The following is a 20,670-nucleotide window of genomic DNA, read 5'->3' as shown; positions in this document are numbered from 1 at the left end:
ACAGGACTCATGCAGAGCTTAATGTCCGCATTTCCATGTTACTTTTTAACAAACAACACAAGAGATACTGCAACTGCCCTTCATAAGTCATGAGTGCAGCGGAGTAGAACTCCTCAAACCATTCTCCACACTCACTCTTTAGGACTTCAAATGTCGACTGCCATGTGATCGTGTGTGTGTGTGTGTGTGTGTTTGTGTGTGTGTGTGTTTATGTGTGTAACTGGAAATATTCACAGATGCCTTTTACTCATAGCTATGTTTCAAGGGCAACTGTATCGCACATGCCCCGATAGGTCTGAGGGATTCATAGGAGAGAGAGGTTATGAAAGATATTGATAGAAAGCATTAGACATTAGACATGTGTGTTTGTGTGTGTGTGCGTGTGTGTGTTTACGTGTGTGTGCGTGTTTGTGTGTGTGGGTTTACATACATGCTTGTGTGTGTGTGTGTGTGTGTGTGTGTGTGTGTGTGTGTGTGTGTGTGTGTGTGTGTGTGTGTGTGTACACTGTCATTTGGTAATGATCCCCTCTCCTCCCTTTCCTTCTTGTATTTAGAGACACTGAAGAAGAGGATTGTTTTCCAAGTCACTCTAAGTAAACATGACCCCAGTGCATGAGCACCACCTGAAGGCTGGGAGGGGGGGCTAACCAGGCTAGTTCAGAGTAGCATGTAGCTTCTCTGAGTAGCATGTAGCTTCTCGGAGATTACAAATAGGACTTTAACCATAACAACAAAAGCAGGCTCTCTGATGACGTCATCACAAACCACAGGGAAGTTTAGATCTGCCAATCGCTCATCACTGCCCTAAACCACGCCCCTAAACCCCGCCTCCAACATCCACTCACGACCAATGGGGGGCGCTGAATATGACGTTTCGGTTGAGTGTTCGGATTGACGTTGGCTGGCATTGCCGCAATTCGTACATAAACATATGGTTACATGAGTTTTGTGTATCGTTGTTCTCTTACTGTAACAGAGCATATCAATATACTGTGAATGTATGTTGCTTATTTTTACGGGTTGATTTACAATATGTATTTTATTTTTACTATTATTATTCGTTGTTTGATATACAATACCGTTTATTCTCAACCTAATAACACATAATATATTTACAGAGACAAATGTGAAATGGCTCCTTTTCCCAGTTCAGAAAGGTCATATTCAGCTGCACGCAGGCCGCTGATATCGCAGCGTGGTCAGTGTGTTCTCACACTGAACCCGTTTGGATATGAGGGCGTTGGCAGATCGGCGACCCCGTGAGTTGGTGCTGCTGCTTTGTCGGCTGTTTGAGGAGCTGCACGGCTTCAGGCTGACCGCCGCTCACAGCGCTCTAAACCCCGGGAAGCAGAGGATGAATGGCTTGTTTGGCCGTGATCTCCACTTACAGCCGCGGCCTCGCCCCCCTTGACGTCGCCTCTCGTTTCAGACAAGGTGGACGAGGCCCAGCCGGCGCCCAAGAACCCCGACATGAAGGTGGCCACCATCAAACCACGCCCCTCCAGCCGCTGCCTGGTGACCTCTGAGATGAACGTGAGTCCAGGCCTACACCACCCAGCCCCCCCACCCCCCCACCCCCACAGGGTCACACCCTCACCCCCACAACCCCACCCTCACCCCCACAGGGTCACACCCTCACCCCCACAACCCCACCCTCACCCCCACAGGGTCACACCCTCACCCCCACAACCCCACCCTCACCCCCACAACCCCACCCTCACCCCCACAGGGTCGCACCCTCACCCCCACAACCCCATCCTCACCCCCACAGGGTCACAGCATCACCCTTAACCCCACACCAGCACACCCAGCCCCCCACACCCACACACCCCCACAGGGTCACAGCATCACCCCCACCCCCACACCCTCACCCCCACCCCCTCACCCCCACCCCACACCCTCACACCCCCACACCCTCACCCCCACCCCCTCACCCCCACCCCCACACCCTCACCCCCACCCCCACACCCCCACCCCACACCCTCACACCCCCACACCCTCACCCCCACCCCCTCACCCCCACCCCCACACCCTCACCCCCACCCCCACACCCTCACCCCCACCCCCACACCCTCACCCCCACCCCCTCACCCCCACAACCCCACCCTCACCCCCACCCCCTCAGCCTCACCCCCCATACCCCCCTCAACCTCACCCCCACAACCCCACCCCCACACCCCCACCCCCACAGTCGTTATGATTCCTACCTGCAAATCTCTTAAGAACATCAATGAGATGACAGCAGGCGTTTGTGTTCCAGTCTCTGTACCACGACCGCCAGGGGGTGGCGGTGGCCCCCCCCACGGTGCCCGGGGGGCTGCTGGGAGTACCTGCCAAGGGCACCATCAAGAAACAGAAGTCCATAGGTATGATGTCCACGGTGCGCGTGTGCCTGCGTGCGTGTCTGCGTGCATGTGTGTGCCTCCTGCATTGCGCCAAGCCACTGGGTTATTTAAACCTCAAAGGAGATTCTCTGTTCACACTCACAAAATGGATTCTAATGAAAGTGATCTGGAGAAAGCTGCTCAGTGTATAGTCTGCTTCAAGGCGATCCATTGGAGGTCATTAGGCAGCATGCTTTATCCCATTGTTCAGGCTCCACGACTGGGCCGTGCTGCTAATGTTTCTCACAGCCCATTTGATTCTCCATAACCCCGGGCCAGAGCATGTTGTGAGAAATACAAGCACTCAGAACACATTTCGGGGAAAGTTTCCCCAATCATTTCCTATTGCCAAAGGTCTTGAGATGCTGGTGAGTTGAAAAAGATGGCAGAATAAATCGATTCTCTTCCTTCAATCGATACCCACGTTCCCCTGAGCAAGGCACAGATCTCCCGGCTGCCTCAGTGGACCTGCTCACTGCTTCTGATAATCGAAATCCCCCTTGTGTCAAAGTGTCTAGTTGGTTTACTGGCCTGGTATCAGAGCAGAGACGACGTCAACAACAGAGACATGATTTAAAAAAGATACATTTAAGTGTTTGACCCAGAAAATGTCTTAGTCAAGGTGGTCAAAGAGTGGGGGGGGGGGAAAACACTGCATTTATGTGTTTAAATTCTAAAGAACGTCATCCCGTGTCTCCTGGTCCTGATATCGTTCTCCCCCATCCCTCCCCCTCCCTCCCCCATCCCTCCCCCTCCCTCCCCCACCCTTATCCTCCCTCCCTTCTCCTCCCTCCCCCTCCCTCCCTCCCCCACCCTTCTCCTCCCTCCACCACCCTCCCCCCTCCCTCCCTCCCCCTCCCTTCTCCTCCCTCCACCACCCTCCCCCTCTCCCTCCCTCCCTCCCCCACCCTTCTCCTCCCTCCACCACCCTCCCCCCTCCCTCCCTCCCTCCCCCTCCCTTCTCCTCCCTCCACCACCCTCCCCCTCTCCCTCCCTCCCTCCCCCACCTTTCTCCTCCCTCCCCCTCCCTCCCCAGGGACCGAGGAGGAGACGCTGGGCTTCCTCACGCCGCCATCGCTCAAGTTCTCCCGCAGTCTTTCTATGCCGGACACCTCAGAGGACATCCCCCCTCCGCCCGCCGTCTCCCCCCCCTCCCCCCCCGCCTACAACGCCCCCGCCAGCCAGACCCTGCGGGGCTACGGCGCCCGGCCTGGGTTCACGCACAACGCCAACGCCGTGAGCACCATGGGCCGGGACGCGGGCACCCTGCGGCGCGGCTACTACCGACAGAGCTCGGAGCAGTTCGAGAGCAGCCGGCTGCGGGGCCGCGCGCCCGTGCCCGAGAACCCGTACTCCGAGGTGGGCAAGAACCTATACGTGCCCGCCAAGCCGGCCCGGAGGAAGGGCATGCTGGTGAAGCAGCCCAACGTGGAGGACAGCCCCGAAAAGAGCGGCCACAAGGCGGCGTCCGGGCCGGCCTCCATGCCCTCCACGCCCACGGAGCGCACCTGCTCCTCCATCCCCATCCCCACCATCATCATCAAGGAGCCCTCCACCAGCAGCAGCGGCAAGAGCAGCCAGGGCAGCAGCATGGAGGTGGAGCCCACCACCCCGGAGCACCCCCCCCTCGCGGCCGCCGGGGGCGGGGCGCTGCGGCCCGGGGACTCCCTCGCGCTCAGCAACCCCTTCGCCGCCGCCATCGCCGGGGCGGTGCGGGACCGGGAGAAAAGGTTGGAGGCCAGGAAGAACTCGACGGCGTTCCAGTCGATCGACGCGGGGGACGAGGACGGCCCCACCCCCGCCCCCCGCCTGCGCCAGTCCCGCTCCATCGACGAGGGCATGTTCAGCGGCGACGAGCGGCTGCGGAGGGCCGCCATGCCCCCGCTCTCCATCCAGCTCGGGCGTCCCCTGGGCGGCGGCGGCGGCAACCTGACCGACGTCGACAGCCCCGAGCCCGCGGTGGTCCGTGAGCCGCTCAACACCCGCACCGGCCAGTGCCCCAACCTGGACAGCCCCCTCAGCCTCCCGGCCACGCCCCCTAAGAGCCACAACGGGGCCGCCGGTACCTACCTCCACCCCGTCACCGGGAAAGCCTTGGATCCCAACTCCCCCCTCGCCCTGGCCCTCGCGGCCCGGGACCGCGCCATGAAGGAGCAGCACGGCCACCAGAACCCGGCCCCCTCGCCCCCCAGGACGGAGCCCCAGTCGCTCCCGTCCCAGCCCGGCCACCAGGCCGAGCTCATCCAGCCGCTGTTCATCGACACCAAGCTGCGCTCCGGCATGGAGGCGGGCTTCGGCCCCGCCGGGACCGCCACCGTGGGCCGGGCGGGCCGGGGAGGCCGGGGGGGCCGCGGGGGGCTGCGGCGCCAGATGACGGAGCAGAGGTATGAGACGGACGGGGCGCGGGAGCAGAGGCAGCACCAGAAGCTGGAGCAGAGGAAGAGCGCCCCGGTGGAGGCCGTGGAGCCCCCCGCCGGGCTGCTGATGGTCCACACCGAGGAGGGGGGCCGGGAGAGCGACCGCCCCACCGAGCTGAAGGACCCCGACCCCCCCCACAAGGCCGGCGCTCCCAGGGCCCCGCCCTCCTCCGACCCGCCGGCGGCCCTGCGGCGCGGCGTGGCGGCCAGCGAGTCCCTGGACGAACCGGTGAAGCTTCCCTTCCGGATCCCCCCCCCCCCGCTGGCGTCCGTGGACATCGACGACGAGTTCGTCTTCTCGGAGCCGCTCCCCCCGCCGTTGGAGTTCGCCAACAGCATCGACGTCCCCGACGACCAGGCCGGCGCCATCGCCGAGATGATCCAGCGGCAGCGGCAGAACGGGGGGCCGTACCACGCCCCGCCCCCCATGGGGGCGCACCACCGGCGGGGCTTGCTGACCAACTGCATGCCCCCGGCCTTCCCCCCCCAGGACCCGGAGCGCCGCGGCGAGGAGGCGGACGGGCGGAGCGGTGGGGAGCCCGGCCGCGCCGAGACCACCAGCACCGTCTCCAGTGTCTCCACGCTGTCCTCAGAGGGGGGCTTCTGCGACCTGGAGGGCCTCTACGCCGACGGCCACGCCTTCTTGCTGGACCGCCCCCCCGTCCCGCCCAAACCCAAGGGCAAGCCCCTCATCAACCGGACGTCCCTCTACCACGACACCCTGATCGAGGAGCCGCCCGAGGCCTTCGGCTCGCCACCACAGGCTCCTCCCCCTCCTCCTGGTTCCGACCCCCCCCCCGCACAACGGACCTCCAAGCTGTGGGGGGAGCAGCCCGCCGAGCTGCGCAGCCCGCCGGCCACGCCTGACCCCAAGAACACCGTCATCAGCGAGCTCAGCTCCATCCTTCAGCAGATGAACCGCGAGAGGCCCCCCAGGACCGAGGGCCTGGACTCCCCCACAGGGGCCCGGGGCGTGTTCGGCTCCAGGTATGTAGCTAGGGTTAGGGTTAGGGGTTAGGGTTAAGGCTAACCCGAACCCTAGCCCTAACCCCTAACACCTAACCCCAACCCCAGTGGACCCTTCTTTTAGCGTTGATGTTTGTATGCGTATGCGTAATGTAGCATGATTCTTTAAAGCTAAGCATTTATGTTTAATTTCAATAGGCATTATTCAACAGTTTCATTATGCTACGTTCAAGACCACTTGGAAAGGGAAGGACTAATAAGGAATAAATCAAGAGTAAAAGCACTGAATTGAAAAGTGTAGTTGTTGGGGATATTTGCTCTATAGCTGGGAATCCAATTCTGAGTAGTCTATGATAGCATGCAAGACATGCAGCGTATAATCCTGCACCTCCGGACAAAGCTTCCTGCCTCGCTCAAGGCCTTGTTCAACTGAAATGAAAATCAATGATTCACCGGTAGTATTTACCTGAACGAGTCGGACACAGACAGAGAGGAGGACGGCGACAGACAGTGGACAGAAAGGAGGACGGCGACAGACAGTGGACAGAGAGGAGGACGGCGACAGACAGTGGACAGAAAGGAGGACAGCGACAGACAGTGGACAGAGAGGAGGACGGCGACAGACAGTGGACAGAGAGGAGGACGGCGACAGACAGTGGACAGAGAGGAGGACAGCGACAGACAGTGGACAGAGGGAGGGCTGGTGATGGACAGACAGTGGACAGAGGGAGGGCTGGTGATGGACAGACAGTGGACAGAGAGGAGGACGGCGACAGACAGTGGACAGAGAGGAGGACGGCAACAGACAGTGGACAGAGAGTAGGACAGCGACAGACAGTGGACAGAGGGAGGGCTGGTGATGGACAGACAGTGGACAGAGGGAGGGCTGGTGATGGACAGACAGTGGACAGAGGGAGGGCTGGTGATGGACAGACAGTGGACAGAGGGAGGGCTGGTAATGGACAGACAGTGGGCAGAGGGAGGGCTGGTGATGGACAGGCAGTGGACAGAGGGAGGGCTGGTGATGGACAGACAGGCCTTCTGCTCCTCTTCAGTGTGTCGCCATCGGTTTGACCTTCTGAATGGTCAGCGTTCCTCACCGGGTCGCCCTTCTCTTAAAGGGCTGATGTCATGGTGGATATAATGGGTACAAAACATTGTTTGCACTTGGATGTGGATCATGAAAAGGATGGCAAGAAAATGAATTTATTAGTTGTGCTACATCAATGCCCAGTTGTCTTTGAAGCAACTCCTCCTAAATGACTCAGGGACAGAGACTCAGAGACTCAGAGACTCAGGGACAGAGACTCAGAGTCTCAGGGTCAGAGTCTCAGAGACAGAGACTCAGAGAAAAAGACTCAGAGACTCAGGGACAAAGACTCAGAGTCTCAGGGACAGAGACTCAGAGTCTCAGCGACAGAGACTCAGAGACTCAGGGACAAAGACTCAGAGACTCAGACACTCAGGGACAGAGACTCAGACTCAGAGACTCGGAGACTCAGGGACAGAGACTCAGAGTCTCAGCGACAGAGACTCAGAGACTCAGGGACAGAGACTCAGAGTCTCAGCGACAGAGACTCAGAGACTCAGGGACAGAGACTCAGAGACTCAGGGACAGAGACTCAGAGACTCAGGGACAAAGACTCAGAGTCTCAGAGACAAAGACTCAGAGACTCAGGGACAGAGACTCAGAGACTCAGCGACAAAGACTCAGAGACTCAGAGACAAAGACTCAGAGACTCAGAGACAAAGACTCAGAGACTCAGAGTCTCAGAGACAAAGACTCAGAGACTCAGAGTCTCAGAGACAAAGACTCAGAGACTCAGAGACTCAGCGACAGAGACTCAGAGACTCAGCGACAGAGGCTCAAAGACTCAGGGACAGAGTCTCAGAGACTCAGAGACTCAGGTACTGAGAATCAGGCCTTTATTATTATTGTATTATATTATTATTTATACCTATAGATATATTATACAGACGGCAGCAGAGACGGGAGAGGATGGCCTAGATTCACACACGCTCTCTCTCTCTCTTTCTCTCTCTCTCACTCTCTCTCTATCACTCTCTCTCTCTCTCTTTCTTTATATCTCTCTCTCTCTCTCTCTTTCTCTCTTTCTCTCTATCACTCTCTCTCTCTCACTCTCTCTCTCACTCTCTCTCGTTCTCTCTCTCTCCTTCTCTCTTTCTCTCTATCACTCTCTCTCTCTCTCTCTCTCTCTATCACTCTCTCTCTCTCTCTCTCTCTCTCTCTCTCTCTCTCTCTCTCTCTCTCTCTCTCTCTCTCTCTCTCTCTCTTACTGTGAGAATTAGATTAATGCTTAAAGAGAATTCCAATGTTCTGTCTTGCATGTTTGTTTTTCTTCAATCTTTTTTTCTTATTTTTTGAAATCTCCAACCCTCTCAGATTGAACGTGCGTTGGTTGTGCCTGTGGATGTAAGGGTTGCCTAGCAACCAGCTGATGAGAGCAGCCTTGGGGCCTGCAGGAATGATGTCAGTCCGATTAGAGTCGGGATGGTGTGGTTGTGCGTGTGTGTGTGTCTCTTACTCTGTGTGTATGACAGAGAAAAAGGAAGAGAGGAGGGCCGGTCGAACCCTCCTCAAAGTTCAACCACTCACAGGTCATGTGACATGTTGCCTTAGTAGGCCACGTTACGTAACCCTGCACACCCAGCCAGCCTCTGTGCACGTGGCTATCTACGTGTGTGTGTGTGTGTGTGTGCTTGTGTGTGTGCTGATGCCTGTGCATTTTTATGTGTGTGGACTTGTGTGCTATAAATAAAACTAGCCTGTGGTTGTAGTGTGCGTGTGTGCGTGTGCGTGCGCAGACTGCTGTGCTGCTGTTGCCTCAGAGGCTGTGGCGCGTCATGCGGTGTGTGGGTGAACTCCGCTGATCAGCCGCTCTGCTCCTCCAGCGGCAGCCTCCAGCGGCGTGCTGTCAACAGGAAGTGGCACGCCGTCCGTCGGCCTCAACATGGAGGTCGGAGGGCCGGCCGCAGCACCGGACACAGCGCAAGGCGCTGGGGTCGTCGGCCTCGCGTTCGGTCGGCCTCGTGATGCGGGCGGCCTCGTGATGCGGGCGGCCTCGTGATGCGGGAGGCCTCGTGATGCGGTCGGCCTCGTGATGCGGGCGGCCTCGTGATGCGGGCGGCCTCGTGATGCGGTCGGCCTCGTGATGCGGTCGGCCTCGTGATGCGGTCGGCCTCGTGATGCGGGCGGCCTCATGATGCGGGCAGCCTCGTGATGCGGGCGGCCTCGTGATGCGGTCGGCCTCGTAATGCGGGCGGCCTCGTGATGCGGGTGGCCTCGTGATGCGGTCGGCCTCGTGTTCGGTCGGCCTCATGATGCGGGCGGCCTCGTAATGCGGTCGGGCTCCGACGGGTTATTTATAGCAGAAGCAGTGATTTATAATTAATGTGCTGTTTGTGGATTATCTCCAGTGCAGAACACTGAACCCCCCCTCTGCCGTGGTTAGCTAACCCTAACCCTCAGTGTGGGAATAAGGCCAGACGCTAAAGAAGGCCTTGAACTGATTAGTCCAATAGGTAATTACGCACTATTAACATCAACTCTTACCTCGTAGCGACAGCCAGGCGGCACTTGATCAGTGGGAGGACACCAGAGCATTGAATAGTTATGAAGCAATAACTGTTGATACTGTAAAGTAAGTCAGTGCCGCCAGGGGGTCAATGTTGATTCTGTAAAGTAATGCATTGACTGTTGATACTGTAAAGTAACGCAGTGACTGTTGATACTGTAAAGTAACGCAGTGACTGTTGATACTGTAAAGTAATGCAGTGACTGTTCATACTGTAAAGTTCTGAAGTGCAGCCAGGGGGTCACTGTTCATACTATAAATTTATTATGAAGTGAATGTTTATTTTGTAAAGTAATGCAGTGACTGTTGATACTGTAAAGTAATGCAGTGACAGTTGATACTGTAAAGTAACGCAGTGCAGCCAGGGGGTCACTGTTCATACTGTAAAGTTATTATGCAGTGACTGTCATACTCTAAAGTAACACAGGGACTGTTCATACTGTAAAGTTATGCAGTGCAGCCAGGGGGTCACTGTTCGTACTGTAAAGCTATGATGCAGTGACTGGTCATACTGTAAAGTTATGATACAGTAACTGTTCATACTGTAAACTAATGCAGTGACTGTTGATACTGTAAAGTTATGCAGTGACTTAATGAACTGTAAAGTAGTGCAGTGACTGTTGATACTGTAAAATGATGATGCATTGACTGTTCATACTGTTGCAGTGTAATGCAGTGCAGCCAGGGGGTCACTATTCGTACCGTAAAGTTATGATGGAATGACTTAGATACTTTAAAGTTATGATGCAGTGACTTTTGATACGGCAAAGATATTTTGTGATTGTTGATACTGTAAGGCAGGGATGGGCAACTGGTGGCCCGCGGGCCGCATGCGGCCCGCATTCTCACTCAGTCAGGCCCGCACATAATAAAAAAATATATAATAATAATAATAATAATTGATCGAGTTACAGAAAACTCGGTCAAGAAAGATGAGAAGAATTCATAGAATTCGAAGGCAAACCCATGCGTCTAGTTTGCTTAGAAGCGATATCAGTCATTAAAGATATCCACTTAAGTCGCCACTACAACTACTACAACTGCTTGTTGGGTTTGAGTTCATTGAGTTGTTGCACTTAATGTTGGGCCACTGTTTTTCAGTTTTTTGACTTCATTGAATGATGATGTATGTGAGCCCTTTGCACTGATAAAAATATTGACCATTCATGTGGCTGTTTGAGCATGGAAAACATGAAATGAATGTATGTTGGTTCAATTAACATACCGTACATAGGTTATGATTCTGGATGATTTAATAGGTAGTGGCCATCCCCAAAATGCACCAGAATACAGGAAATCATATCTACCAAATTCAAAATTGTGTAGCTTCTCTCAGCTCACGTTTAGTTGAAGTGTGCAGTCATGTGGCCCTCCGATGGTTATGATGAAAAATGTGGCCCTCTTTATCATGAAAGTTGCCCATCCCTGCTGTAAGGTAACGCGGTGACTGTTGATACTGTAAAGTTATGCAGTGCAGCATGGGGGTTACTGGGGCAGAAAGATCCGGTTTTGGCGCTACGTGCGTGAACGAGCGTGAAGGCTGCTCATGGACCCTCACCCTAGGGCTAGTTAACCAACCAGCGCCATTTTAACACATGAGCTCCTGGCTGTCCGCCTCCCCCCGTCACATCACTGTGTGTGTGTGTGTGTGTGTGTGTGTGTGTGTGTGTGTGTGTGTGTGTGTGTGTGTGTGTGTGTGTGTGTGTGTGTGTGTGTGTGTGTGTGTGTGAGTGATTTTATGCCTCTTTGCTTCTGATGTGTGTGTCTGTGTGTGTGCGACTTGCCATCACATCCATGTCCATTACACATCTAACAGTGTCACCATGTCTGTCTGTCTCACGCCATCTCATCCCCATCCTGTTTCCCGCTTCCCGCCTGACATCCTGTGGGGCAAACTTAAAGCTGGTGTTGACAACTCAAAGCCGTAAGTTTCCATTTTGTCTGCTTGTCTGTTTTTTACCCATGATGCAAAGTGCTTTCACCATGGCCCAGTTTAGTTTTGGCAGAACCACTTTCCCCGTCTCCTTAGATGCCCCTGGGCTGTTCCATATAGGAGAGGACAAAGGGAATCAGGGTTAGGGTTATCACACATCCTCATACAAAACATGGAGATTGGCCCCTTTTGAATGGATTGAAAGTGGGCCATTACGATATGTCTGCCCAGTCTCAGACCTGAAAGAGAGAAAACTTTGAAAAAGTAGCGATAAGTAGATCAAAACAAACGCCTGGTGGAACTTTGTGCGGGTGTCTGAGTTTTTGTTAATGTCTCTGTTTGATGGTGTGTGTGTGTGTGTGTGTGTGTGTGTGTGTGTGTGTGTGTGTGTGTGTGTGTGTGTGTGTGTGTGTGTGTGTGTGTGTGTGTGTGTGCTTGTGCGCGTGTGTGTGTGTGTGTGTCCTCATATATGAGACGAGAGGTGATTAGGATCACTGCTTTCTTTTGAAGCATTACTCCATGTATCAACTTCAGGGGCCATGAATCAAAACTACATCCCCATCAGCCCTCTTTAACCCACACACATCTGCAGGTTGCGGTCCATACCTCTACTGGGACCTGACCCTGAGTCTGACCCTAACCCTGACCCTGACCCTAACCCTGACCTCCAGTGGGACCTGACCCTGAACCTAACCCTGAGCTATATACCATCCTGAAGCTGAAAGCTGAGAATAGTGGATACATATCCCTTTGGGTTTCCCTCATTTCGCTTAACGTTTCCATATGCCAGATGAAACGATCAGTGCACATGAATAAGTAATGATCAATTTTGAATGATCAAACAAATTAATATTTTTTATCAGTGAAATGAAGAAGGAAATGATTCCAATATTCTGTCTTCCCTCAAGCTGTGGAGATGGATCATGAATGATAAGGCTCTTATTTGGTTCAGATGTGGACAGAATTAACTTTCAGATGAACATCTTCATTAGTGTATGAACTGAAAAAAATTAAATAAATTACTGGACATATTTCCCTAGACTGCTTTATTCCGGGCCAAGCTCAAGCTAATACCGCCCCCTACTGTATGTTTAGCGCAATCACAACACAACGTAATGCAACGCAATGCAACGTCGCGACGCAGAGGAGGCAAAAGTTGTTTGGAAGCACTTTTGCACTTTGTATTTATAGTTGTATTCATAGTGTTTATAGTATTTATAGCAAACAACTCAAACAAATCTTAACATGCAGGACTACAAAAATGTATTTTTTTTTTTTAAATTAAAATATAAAAATAAAATAAAAACTCGGGACTCATCACTCAACCCCTCATCACTCAACCCAAGGGGGTAAGTTTGGTCTCAGCTTTGGAAGGGACACTTCACAGACCTAACCCAAAATTGCTGCGTAGACTGCGTCATGGTGAACAATAATTATATCAAAATCTAGATTTACATGTGCACTTATTCACATTTAAAGTAGCCTACTGCAAAAAAGGTCAGGTTAGTAGAAGTTAGGTATTTGTGAAGCGAAAAATGCGGAGGCAGGTCATAAGTTCAGACGGGTACGGTCTCCTCGTCTCCATCAGCACGGTGCCAAACTTCCGGTGCCAGATAACTTCCCTTCCGGTGCGCCGGCCTTCCCCGCCATGCGGCGGTTCTACCGCTGATGAGCGGTCGGCCCCCGTGCGTGCTCCAGAGGTTGACCTGAATTTGAATCATCGCTTGTATAACCCTAACCCTAACCCTATAAAGGTATACGGACCGAGGGACTTCTCGCCGCGTGCTCCCCCCCACCCAAATCAGCGTGTCTTTGGCCGTCCTGTTTGGCAAGAGTTTGCAAAACAATATTATATTAAATGCCTTTTGTAAAAATACATTTCATTATATTAAAAAATAATGAATCAAAATGTTGGTAGGGACAAGCCTTACTTTCCCTAAGTTGTCGGGACATGGCCCTCCGTCCCTATGCAGAGTAACGCCCTTGACTCAACCCCTCATCAGCAGAACGGACGCTCAGCCTTCTGGCGTTCGTCTTCACGCAAGACGATTCTTAACCCCAACCTTCTAGACCCTAACACACCAGCTGAGGGGATAGACACCCCCACTCCCTCTTCTAGACCCTAACTCACCAGCTGAGGGGATAGACACCCCCACTCCCTCTTCTAGACCCTAACAAACCAGCTGAGGGGATAGACACCCCCACTCCCTCTTCTAGACCCTAACTCACCAGCTGAGGGGATAGACACCCCCACTCCCTCTTCTAGACCCTAACTCACCAGCTGAGGGGATAGACACCCCCACTCCCTCTTCTAGACCCTAACACACCAGCTGAGGGGATAGACACCCCCACTCCCTCTTCTAGACCCTAACTCACCAGCTGAGGGGATAGACACCCCCACTCCCTCTTCTAGACCCTAACAAACCAGCTGAGGGGATAGACACCCCCACTCCCTCTTCTAGACCCTAACACACCAGCTGAGGGGATAGACACCCCCACTCCCTCTTCTAGACCCTAACAAACCAGCTGAGGGGATAGACACCCCCACTCCCTCTTCTAGACCCTAACACACCAGCTGAGGGGATAGACACCCCCACTCCCTCTTCTAGACCCTAACAAACCAGCTGAGGGGATAGACACCCCCACTCCCTCTTCTAGACCCTAACACACCAGCTGAGGGGATAGACACCCCCACTCCCTCTTCTAGACCCTAACACACCAGCTGAGGGGATAGACACCCCCACTCCCTCTTCTAGACCCTAACACACCAGCTGAGGGGATAGACACCCCCACTCCCTCTTCTAGACCCTAACACACCAGCTGAGGGGATAGACACGCCCACACAGGAGAGAAGCGCTCCTCTGCGCTGCAGCCCCGTCTGCAGGGTGGGGGTGAACTAAGGCATTAAGGGGATAGTAAATATAATAAATCTACACTTAAATCTTGTTCTTCACTGAGGATGGAGGCCGTCTGCTGATGGTGCCTCCTGAGCTCTAGGGTTAGGCTGTGACCTCTAGGGTTAGGCTGTGACCTCTATAGTTAGGCTGTGGGCCGCTGTGACCTCTAGGGTTAGTCTGTGACCTCTAGGGTTAGGCTGTGACCTCTAGGGTTAGGCTGTGGGCCGCTGTGACCTCTAGGGTTAGGCTGTGACCTCTAGGGTTACCCTGTGACCTCTAAAGTTAGGCTGTGGGCCGCTGTGACCTCTAGGGTTAGGCTGTGACCTCTAGGGTTAGGCTGTGGGCCGCTGTGACCTCTAGGGTTAGGCTGTGACCTCTAAAGTTAGGCTGTGGGCCGCTGTGACCTCTAGGGTTAGGCTGTGACCTCTAGGGTTAGGCTGTGACCTCTAGGGTTAGGCTGTGACCTCTAGGGTTAGGCTGTGGACCGCTGTGACCTCTAGGGTTAGGCTGTGACCTCTAACCCCCGCTGTGTCTCCTGCAGGACCCCTGCAGATGAGGCGGCCACGCGGCCGGCGGCCGGCCTCAGCGCCACGCCCCCTGCCGGCCTCCCACCCCCCCCCCAGCAGCCCCGCACCGGCAGCCCGCCCGACTCTGGCGCCTCCTCGCTCACACCCTGCTCCTCGCTGCCGCCGTCCACCTCGCCCACGCTGACGGAGGCCTTCGGCCTGGCCACGCCCCCGCTGGGCGGCGGCTACAGCCTGGGCTCCTCCTCCTGCGGAGGCTCCTCCCGCTCGCCCTCGCCGCTCTCCCTGCTGCAGGCCGCCGCCGCCGCCGCCGCCTCGGGGAAGCCCTTCGCCGGGAAGCCGGTGGACCTGTGGAGCAAGGCGGACGTGGCGGACTGGCTGGAGAGCCTGAACCTGGCGGAGCACCGCGACGCCTTCCTGGACAACGAGATCGAGGGCGCGCACTTGGCCTCGCTGCGCAAGGAGGACCTGATCGACCTGGGGGTGACGCGGGTCGGCCACCGCATGAACATCGAGCGGGCGCTGAAGCTGCTGACGGACAGATAGGCCGCCGAGAGGGGGCGGGGCCACCCACCGGGAGGGGAAGGGGCCACCCGCTGGGAGGGGGCGGGGCCACCCACCTGGAGGGGGGGGGGGGCAACCGCCGGGGGCTCCTAGGGGCGGCCGGGGCGGTCGACGTCCCCCCCCCCCCCGTCTGGCGTCGCCATGGAGACGGGGTGTGATGGGAGGGGGTCCCGCCCCCGTGTCGACACCCCTCCTCCGTCGACCAGAGGAACGACCTGTGTATCCTCTGGGTGGGCGGACTTGGAGGACTGGGAGGACTGGGAGTCCTCCTGAGGCTGGCCAGCCACTCCGTGCTGCTCCCCAGCTGAGCTGGACAGCGCTCCTTTTCTATCTTTGCTAGAGTTGCTCAGAAATAGTATTTCTTCACCGTTTTGTTTGAAAATAGGAATCTTATCCCACTTGATTAGTACAGCGATCTTGTGTATACTAAACACACAAACACACACCTTTTTCACAGTGCCACATACCAACACACACAAACACACACACACACATGGGTTCACCTTTTTCACTACCTTTCATACCACACTCACACAGACACTATGCTAGCACACATATAACACACAACCATGCACATTCACAACGTTGTCACTGCAATGGCCTTCTCCTCCTCTTCCTCCTCCTCCTCCTCCTCCTCAGAAAGAGCAGTGCATGATGGGAGGGGCCCTACTAGGAAGCCCCATTGTAGCAGGTTACAGTCCAGCGTCTGTCCACCCATCCCTCAACACTAGAACCAAAGTCCCTCACCAGTAGAACCAGTCCCTCACCAGTAGAACCAGTCCCTCACCACTAGAACCAGTCCCTCACCAGTAGAACCAGTCCCTCACCAGTAGAACCAGTCCCTCACCACTAGAACCAGTCCCTCACCAGTAGAACCAGTCCATCAACACTAGAACCAAAGTCCCTCACCAGTAGAACCAGTCCATCAACACTAGAACCAAAGTCCCTCACCAGTAGAACCAGTCCCTCACCAGTAGAACCAGTCCCTCACCAGTAGAACCAAAGTCCCTCACCAGTATAACCAGTCCCTCACCACTAGAACCAGTCCCTAACCACTAGAACCAGTCCCTCACCAGTAGAACCAGTCCCTCACCAGTCGAACCAGTCCCTCACCAGTAGAACCAGTCCCTCACCAGTAGAACCAGTCCCTCACCACTAGAACCAGTCCCTCACCACTAGAACCAATCCCTCACCAGTAGAACCAGTCCCTCACCACTAGAACCAGTCCCTCACCAGTAGAACCAGTCCCTCACCAGTAGAACCAGTCCCTCACCAGTAGAACCAGTCCCTCACCACTAGAACCAGTCCCTCACCACTAGAACCAAAGTCCCTCACCAGTAGAACCAGTCCCTCACCACTAGAACCAGTCCCTCACCACTAGAACCAGTCCCTCACCCGTAGAACCAGTCCCTCACCAGTAGAACCAGTCCCTCACCAGTTGAACCAGTCCCTCACCACTAGCAGAGGTAGAGACTCAGGGTCATATCAGCCAGAGGAAACCCGGTGTTTGGAAACCAACATCTGGATGTGTTTGTTAGCAGTTACAGCCCGGCTGTAGAACCCCAGGTGTTACCTGATGAAACTGGAATTTCACATTTCTGCAAGAATGCAGTTGTAGGTGTGTCTGTGAAGTAGAGCACCAAGTGGTTTTTCACTGTATTGTATATTTGAATTTGTTTTATTTATTCCCCCTAAAATATGAAGGATGTGTTGTGACCAGCTTGTGTGTGTGTGTGTGTGTGTGTGTGTGTGTGTGTGTGTGTGTGTGTGTGTGTGTGTGTGTGTGTGTGTGTGTGTGTGTGTGTGTGTGTGTGTGTGTGCAAGCAAAAAGTAGCTATGTTCAGCTCCAATTGTCCTTCCCGTCATAAAATATAACTTTTGCTGACATTGAATCCATCCGAGTAGATCCCCACATAACTGTCTTATATATTTATATATTTATATATATTTGCAACGAATATAGCTCATTTAGTATAACAATGATGTGCAATACATGGCCTCAGTAGAGCTAACTAAGGTTAGCATCTAAACGGTGGTTTCATAGTAAAGGACTTCAGAGTGTTGGAATCTATTGTTGGTATTTGGATTCAGTGTGAGCAGCTACTCTGTTAATCATTCCAATCTTTCCAAAATCAGGACAAAGAGCGCGTCCTGTACCCCTCACATCCTCACCATCGCTCTATCCCCCTTCATTTACCCAACAGACAATGCTAATGCTGTACATACATTAGACCTCTTCATCCAATGACAGAGCATTGAGAGACGTTAAGCAACGCCATGTGTATATGAGTAGATGTGAGGATGTACACGTTTGACACGGGCCAGTACTAACCCTAACCCTCACCCTAAGGCTAACCCTGACCCTAACCCTCACCCTCACCCTAACGCTAGTGCTCCTGGTTTTACACTGGAAAGCTTTTTGGAGTTTGAGCAGTCTTATGGTCCTGGGTGATCTGGTGATCTGGTGATCTGGTGATCTGGAGCTCTGGTGATCTGGAGCTCTGGTGATCTGGAGCTCTGGTGATCTGGTGATCTGGAGCTCTGGTGATCTGGAGCTCTGGTGATCTGGTGATCTGGTGATCTGGTGATCTGGAGCTCTGGTGATCTGGTGATCTGGAGCTCTGGTGATCTTGTTTTAAGGGATACTGCTTTAGCGGTTATACTATAATTGGTTTGTCCAGCATTTGGTGAAGGTTGGATTGTAGTCAATACAGTTGAAAACCATCTGCATTGTCTTCAAGCGTGTATATAAGAGTGATCGACGGAGGGAGAATAAAACATGATAACAATAGATAATACATGTATGGTGTAATATTAGGGTTAGAGATATAAAAAATATACAGGATCAATTTATGAAGGGTATTTTATGGCAGTATATAAAACGACCTGCACTGCTCTAATTGGTCCCCACGCAGGGTTAGAGCTCAGAGGTGTTGGTAATGCTCTGCTCTCATTGGTCCCCACGCATCGTTAGAGCTGGCATCTCTTCCCCATGGAGGCCCCTCCCCCCACACCCCTCTCTTCAGTCCCCTGGCCTCAGATCAGTTTATCCGTGTTTCTGTCCGGTTCACTTCGAGGGGAACGGAGCACACGACTGATCTAATATGGTAAAGCCATATGGTAAAGAAATCAGATGGAATCATTTCGGACAGATACCGCAATTGCCATATGGGTGTCTATTAGAAAGTATCATCTTTTTTTCATCACAATTAAAATTTTCTCTTAAAGGTCCCATGACATGCTATTTTATGTATTTTTTAATATAGGTATTAGTGGGCAACTAACACAGTATTCAAAGTCGTTCCCGAAATTCAGCCGTGGTGCAGGGTTACAGCCACTCCGAAACAGTCGCACATTGAGCTTCCCCCAAATGCGCTGTTTTGCCGTCTGTAGCTATAATGCAAATGAGGAGGAGCGAGGCGGGTCAAGGAGGAGGGTGGGGGTGTGGCCCTGAGCAGCTTGCAGCCACGGTACCATGCGCTCTGTTTACAGTGGATGTATCGCAATGGCGAGGCGCACACAGCCTTTAGCCGTGTTCTGTAAATATTCTAGAACACACGGGAGTCCTGGAGCTTTATATCTAAATATTATCATATAGCCTACATAGATATCTATATCATATAATATATATTATCACGGCCAAAAGCTGTGTGAGCCGATATTATGAATCTCAAATGACCGCGTTGGGTTCTACGACGTTCCTGGTTCTTCCACGTCCACATCAATGTGAAGTAGACTTAACCGCGACAAGGAGGAGAAAGGGATTGTTGCCGGGCAGCACTTAGGCACCTCCGCCTCCGGCGGTGGTCCCTCAGCGGGGCTCAAGCGGGAGACATTCGCCGCCAACAATCCCTTTCTCCTCCATTTCGTGGTTCATGTTCTCGAGGGAGTCAAAGCCAAAGTTCCTTCCCCCCAATTCATTCTCAACCTTGGCTGAGATAACCCCCACTACGAGTCTCGTTGTAGAAATACCAGAGACGAGAGTCCGACGTGTTATGCGCCATAACACCAAAAGCAGAACGGTTATCCAAATAACAAGGAAGTGTACAACACTTGCGTTACAGTCCTGGAGCTCTATATCTAAATAATATCATATAATACATAGATATCTAAATCATATAATACATATTATCACGGCCAAAAGCTATTTGCGCCTCCAGACGATATTATGAATCACAAACGACTTTGTCGGGTTCTGCGACGTCTTTGGTTCTTCCCCTTTCACATCAATCTGAAGTAGACTGAACCGCGCGCTGCCTGCTGCCGGCTGCCCGCTGCCGGCCGATGGTGCCTCACGGCAACCGGCGGCATGTCGCAGTTCATGCACATCAGCGAGTCAAAGCCAAAGTTCCCTTCCCCCAATTCCTTCTCAACCGTGGCTCAGATAACCCCTACTACAGTCTCGTTGTGGAAATACAAGGCACGTCAAAGAACCGACAAGAAACACTTGCGTTACAGTGTGTGTATTCACACACACACACACACATGTGACGCTCGCACGGTCGTGTCTCATTGGCGGGCCAACGTCTCTGGGCGGGCCAGGCAGAGTAAGGGGAGGAGCTTAGATGCTTTATGACGACATAAATAAAGACATTCCAAATCAGCGCGCTTGAGCCTCCGTTTTTTCAAAGGCGAGCAGAACAGCTAGTGCGCGTTTTACACCAAACACAAGTTTTAGCCACTGGGGGACCATAGGCAGGCTAGGGGAACTCATATTTATGTTAGAAAACCTCATAAAGTGAGATTTTCATGTCATGGGACCTTTAAGAACCTGAAATCATGATGTGAGATTTGTTGGTCTGGACCAAATAAGCATGTTTTCATCTGGAGATTCTGTAGGCAAGGAAATCTCATACACTTCATTTATAACAGTGATATACTATAGTATAATATAATGGTGTTATACTGTAGCATAATGTTGTTATTCATTAACACATTTTACAGACACCAACACGTCAGCTAAATTGTTGTCTTATCAGGCCCTGACTTCACACATCGCCTGTGGAAGTGTCAAGGAGGACACGGTCCATATATACACAACTCTGTGTTCTGTGAACATTTTAGTCATATGTTTGCGTCAGATGTTGGACCCAAGTTAGGATGAGCCTCCGTGCGTTCTATTCAACCTGCATCTCTCTCACTCCCCCCGCCGCGGCAGAATGCTGATAAGAGGAGGATGTTTATTAAAGAATCAGGAAGAGAGGTGGCTGATAGCAGGGTGAACTGTGTGGTGAGCTGATCCTGAGAGAGACTATGCTGCTATAATCCGTTCCATTCTTGAACTAAAGGGAACTCAGAGTGTCTTGAGGGGACCATTAAACAAAGCACAGTATTTTTAAAATTTGTATAGAGTTCTATCAAAATTTTTATAGAGGTTTTCTGAAGAAGA

The 20,670-nt window shown here is 53.1% G+C and overlaps 1 protein-coding gene across 5 annotated transcripts in view; it reads left to right on the top strand.

The window, feature by feature from the left end:
- Positions 1-18,707, top strand: part of LOC115559053 (SH3 and multiple ankyrin repeat domains protein 2) — a 109,591-nt gene extending 90,884 nt beyond the window's left edge. For all 5 annotated transcript variants that reach the window (XM_030377687.1, XM_030377684.1, XM_030377686.1 and 2 more), the window contains 4 exons: positions 1,430-1,533; positions 2,261-2,366; positions 3,421-5,788; positions 14,735-18,707. In XM_030377687.1, coding sequence (XP_030233547.1) covers positions 1,430-1,533; positions 2,261-2,366; positions 3,421-5,788; positions 14,735-15,263 — 3,107 coding nt within the window. In that variant the 3' untranslated portion in view covers positions 15,264-18,707. The remainder of the gene's footprint in view (positions 1-1,429; positions 1,534-2,260; positions 2,367-3,420; positions 5,789-14,734) is intronic.
- Positions 18,708-20,670: the final 1,963 nt, after the last annotated feature.

This window comes from Gadus morhua, chromosome 14, assembly GCF_902167405.1.
Source record: "Gadus morhua chromosome 14, gadMor3.0, whole genome shotgun sequence".
Taxonomy (NCBI): Eukaryota; Metazoa; Chordata; class Actinopteri; order Gadiformes; family Gadidae; genus Gadus; species Gadus morhua.
Note: the sequence above shows the minus strand (reverse complement) of the source record. Positions and strands in the feature narration are given on the sequence as shown.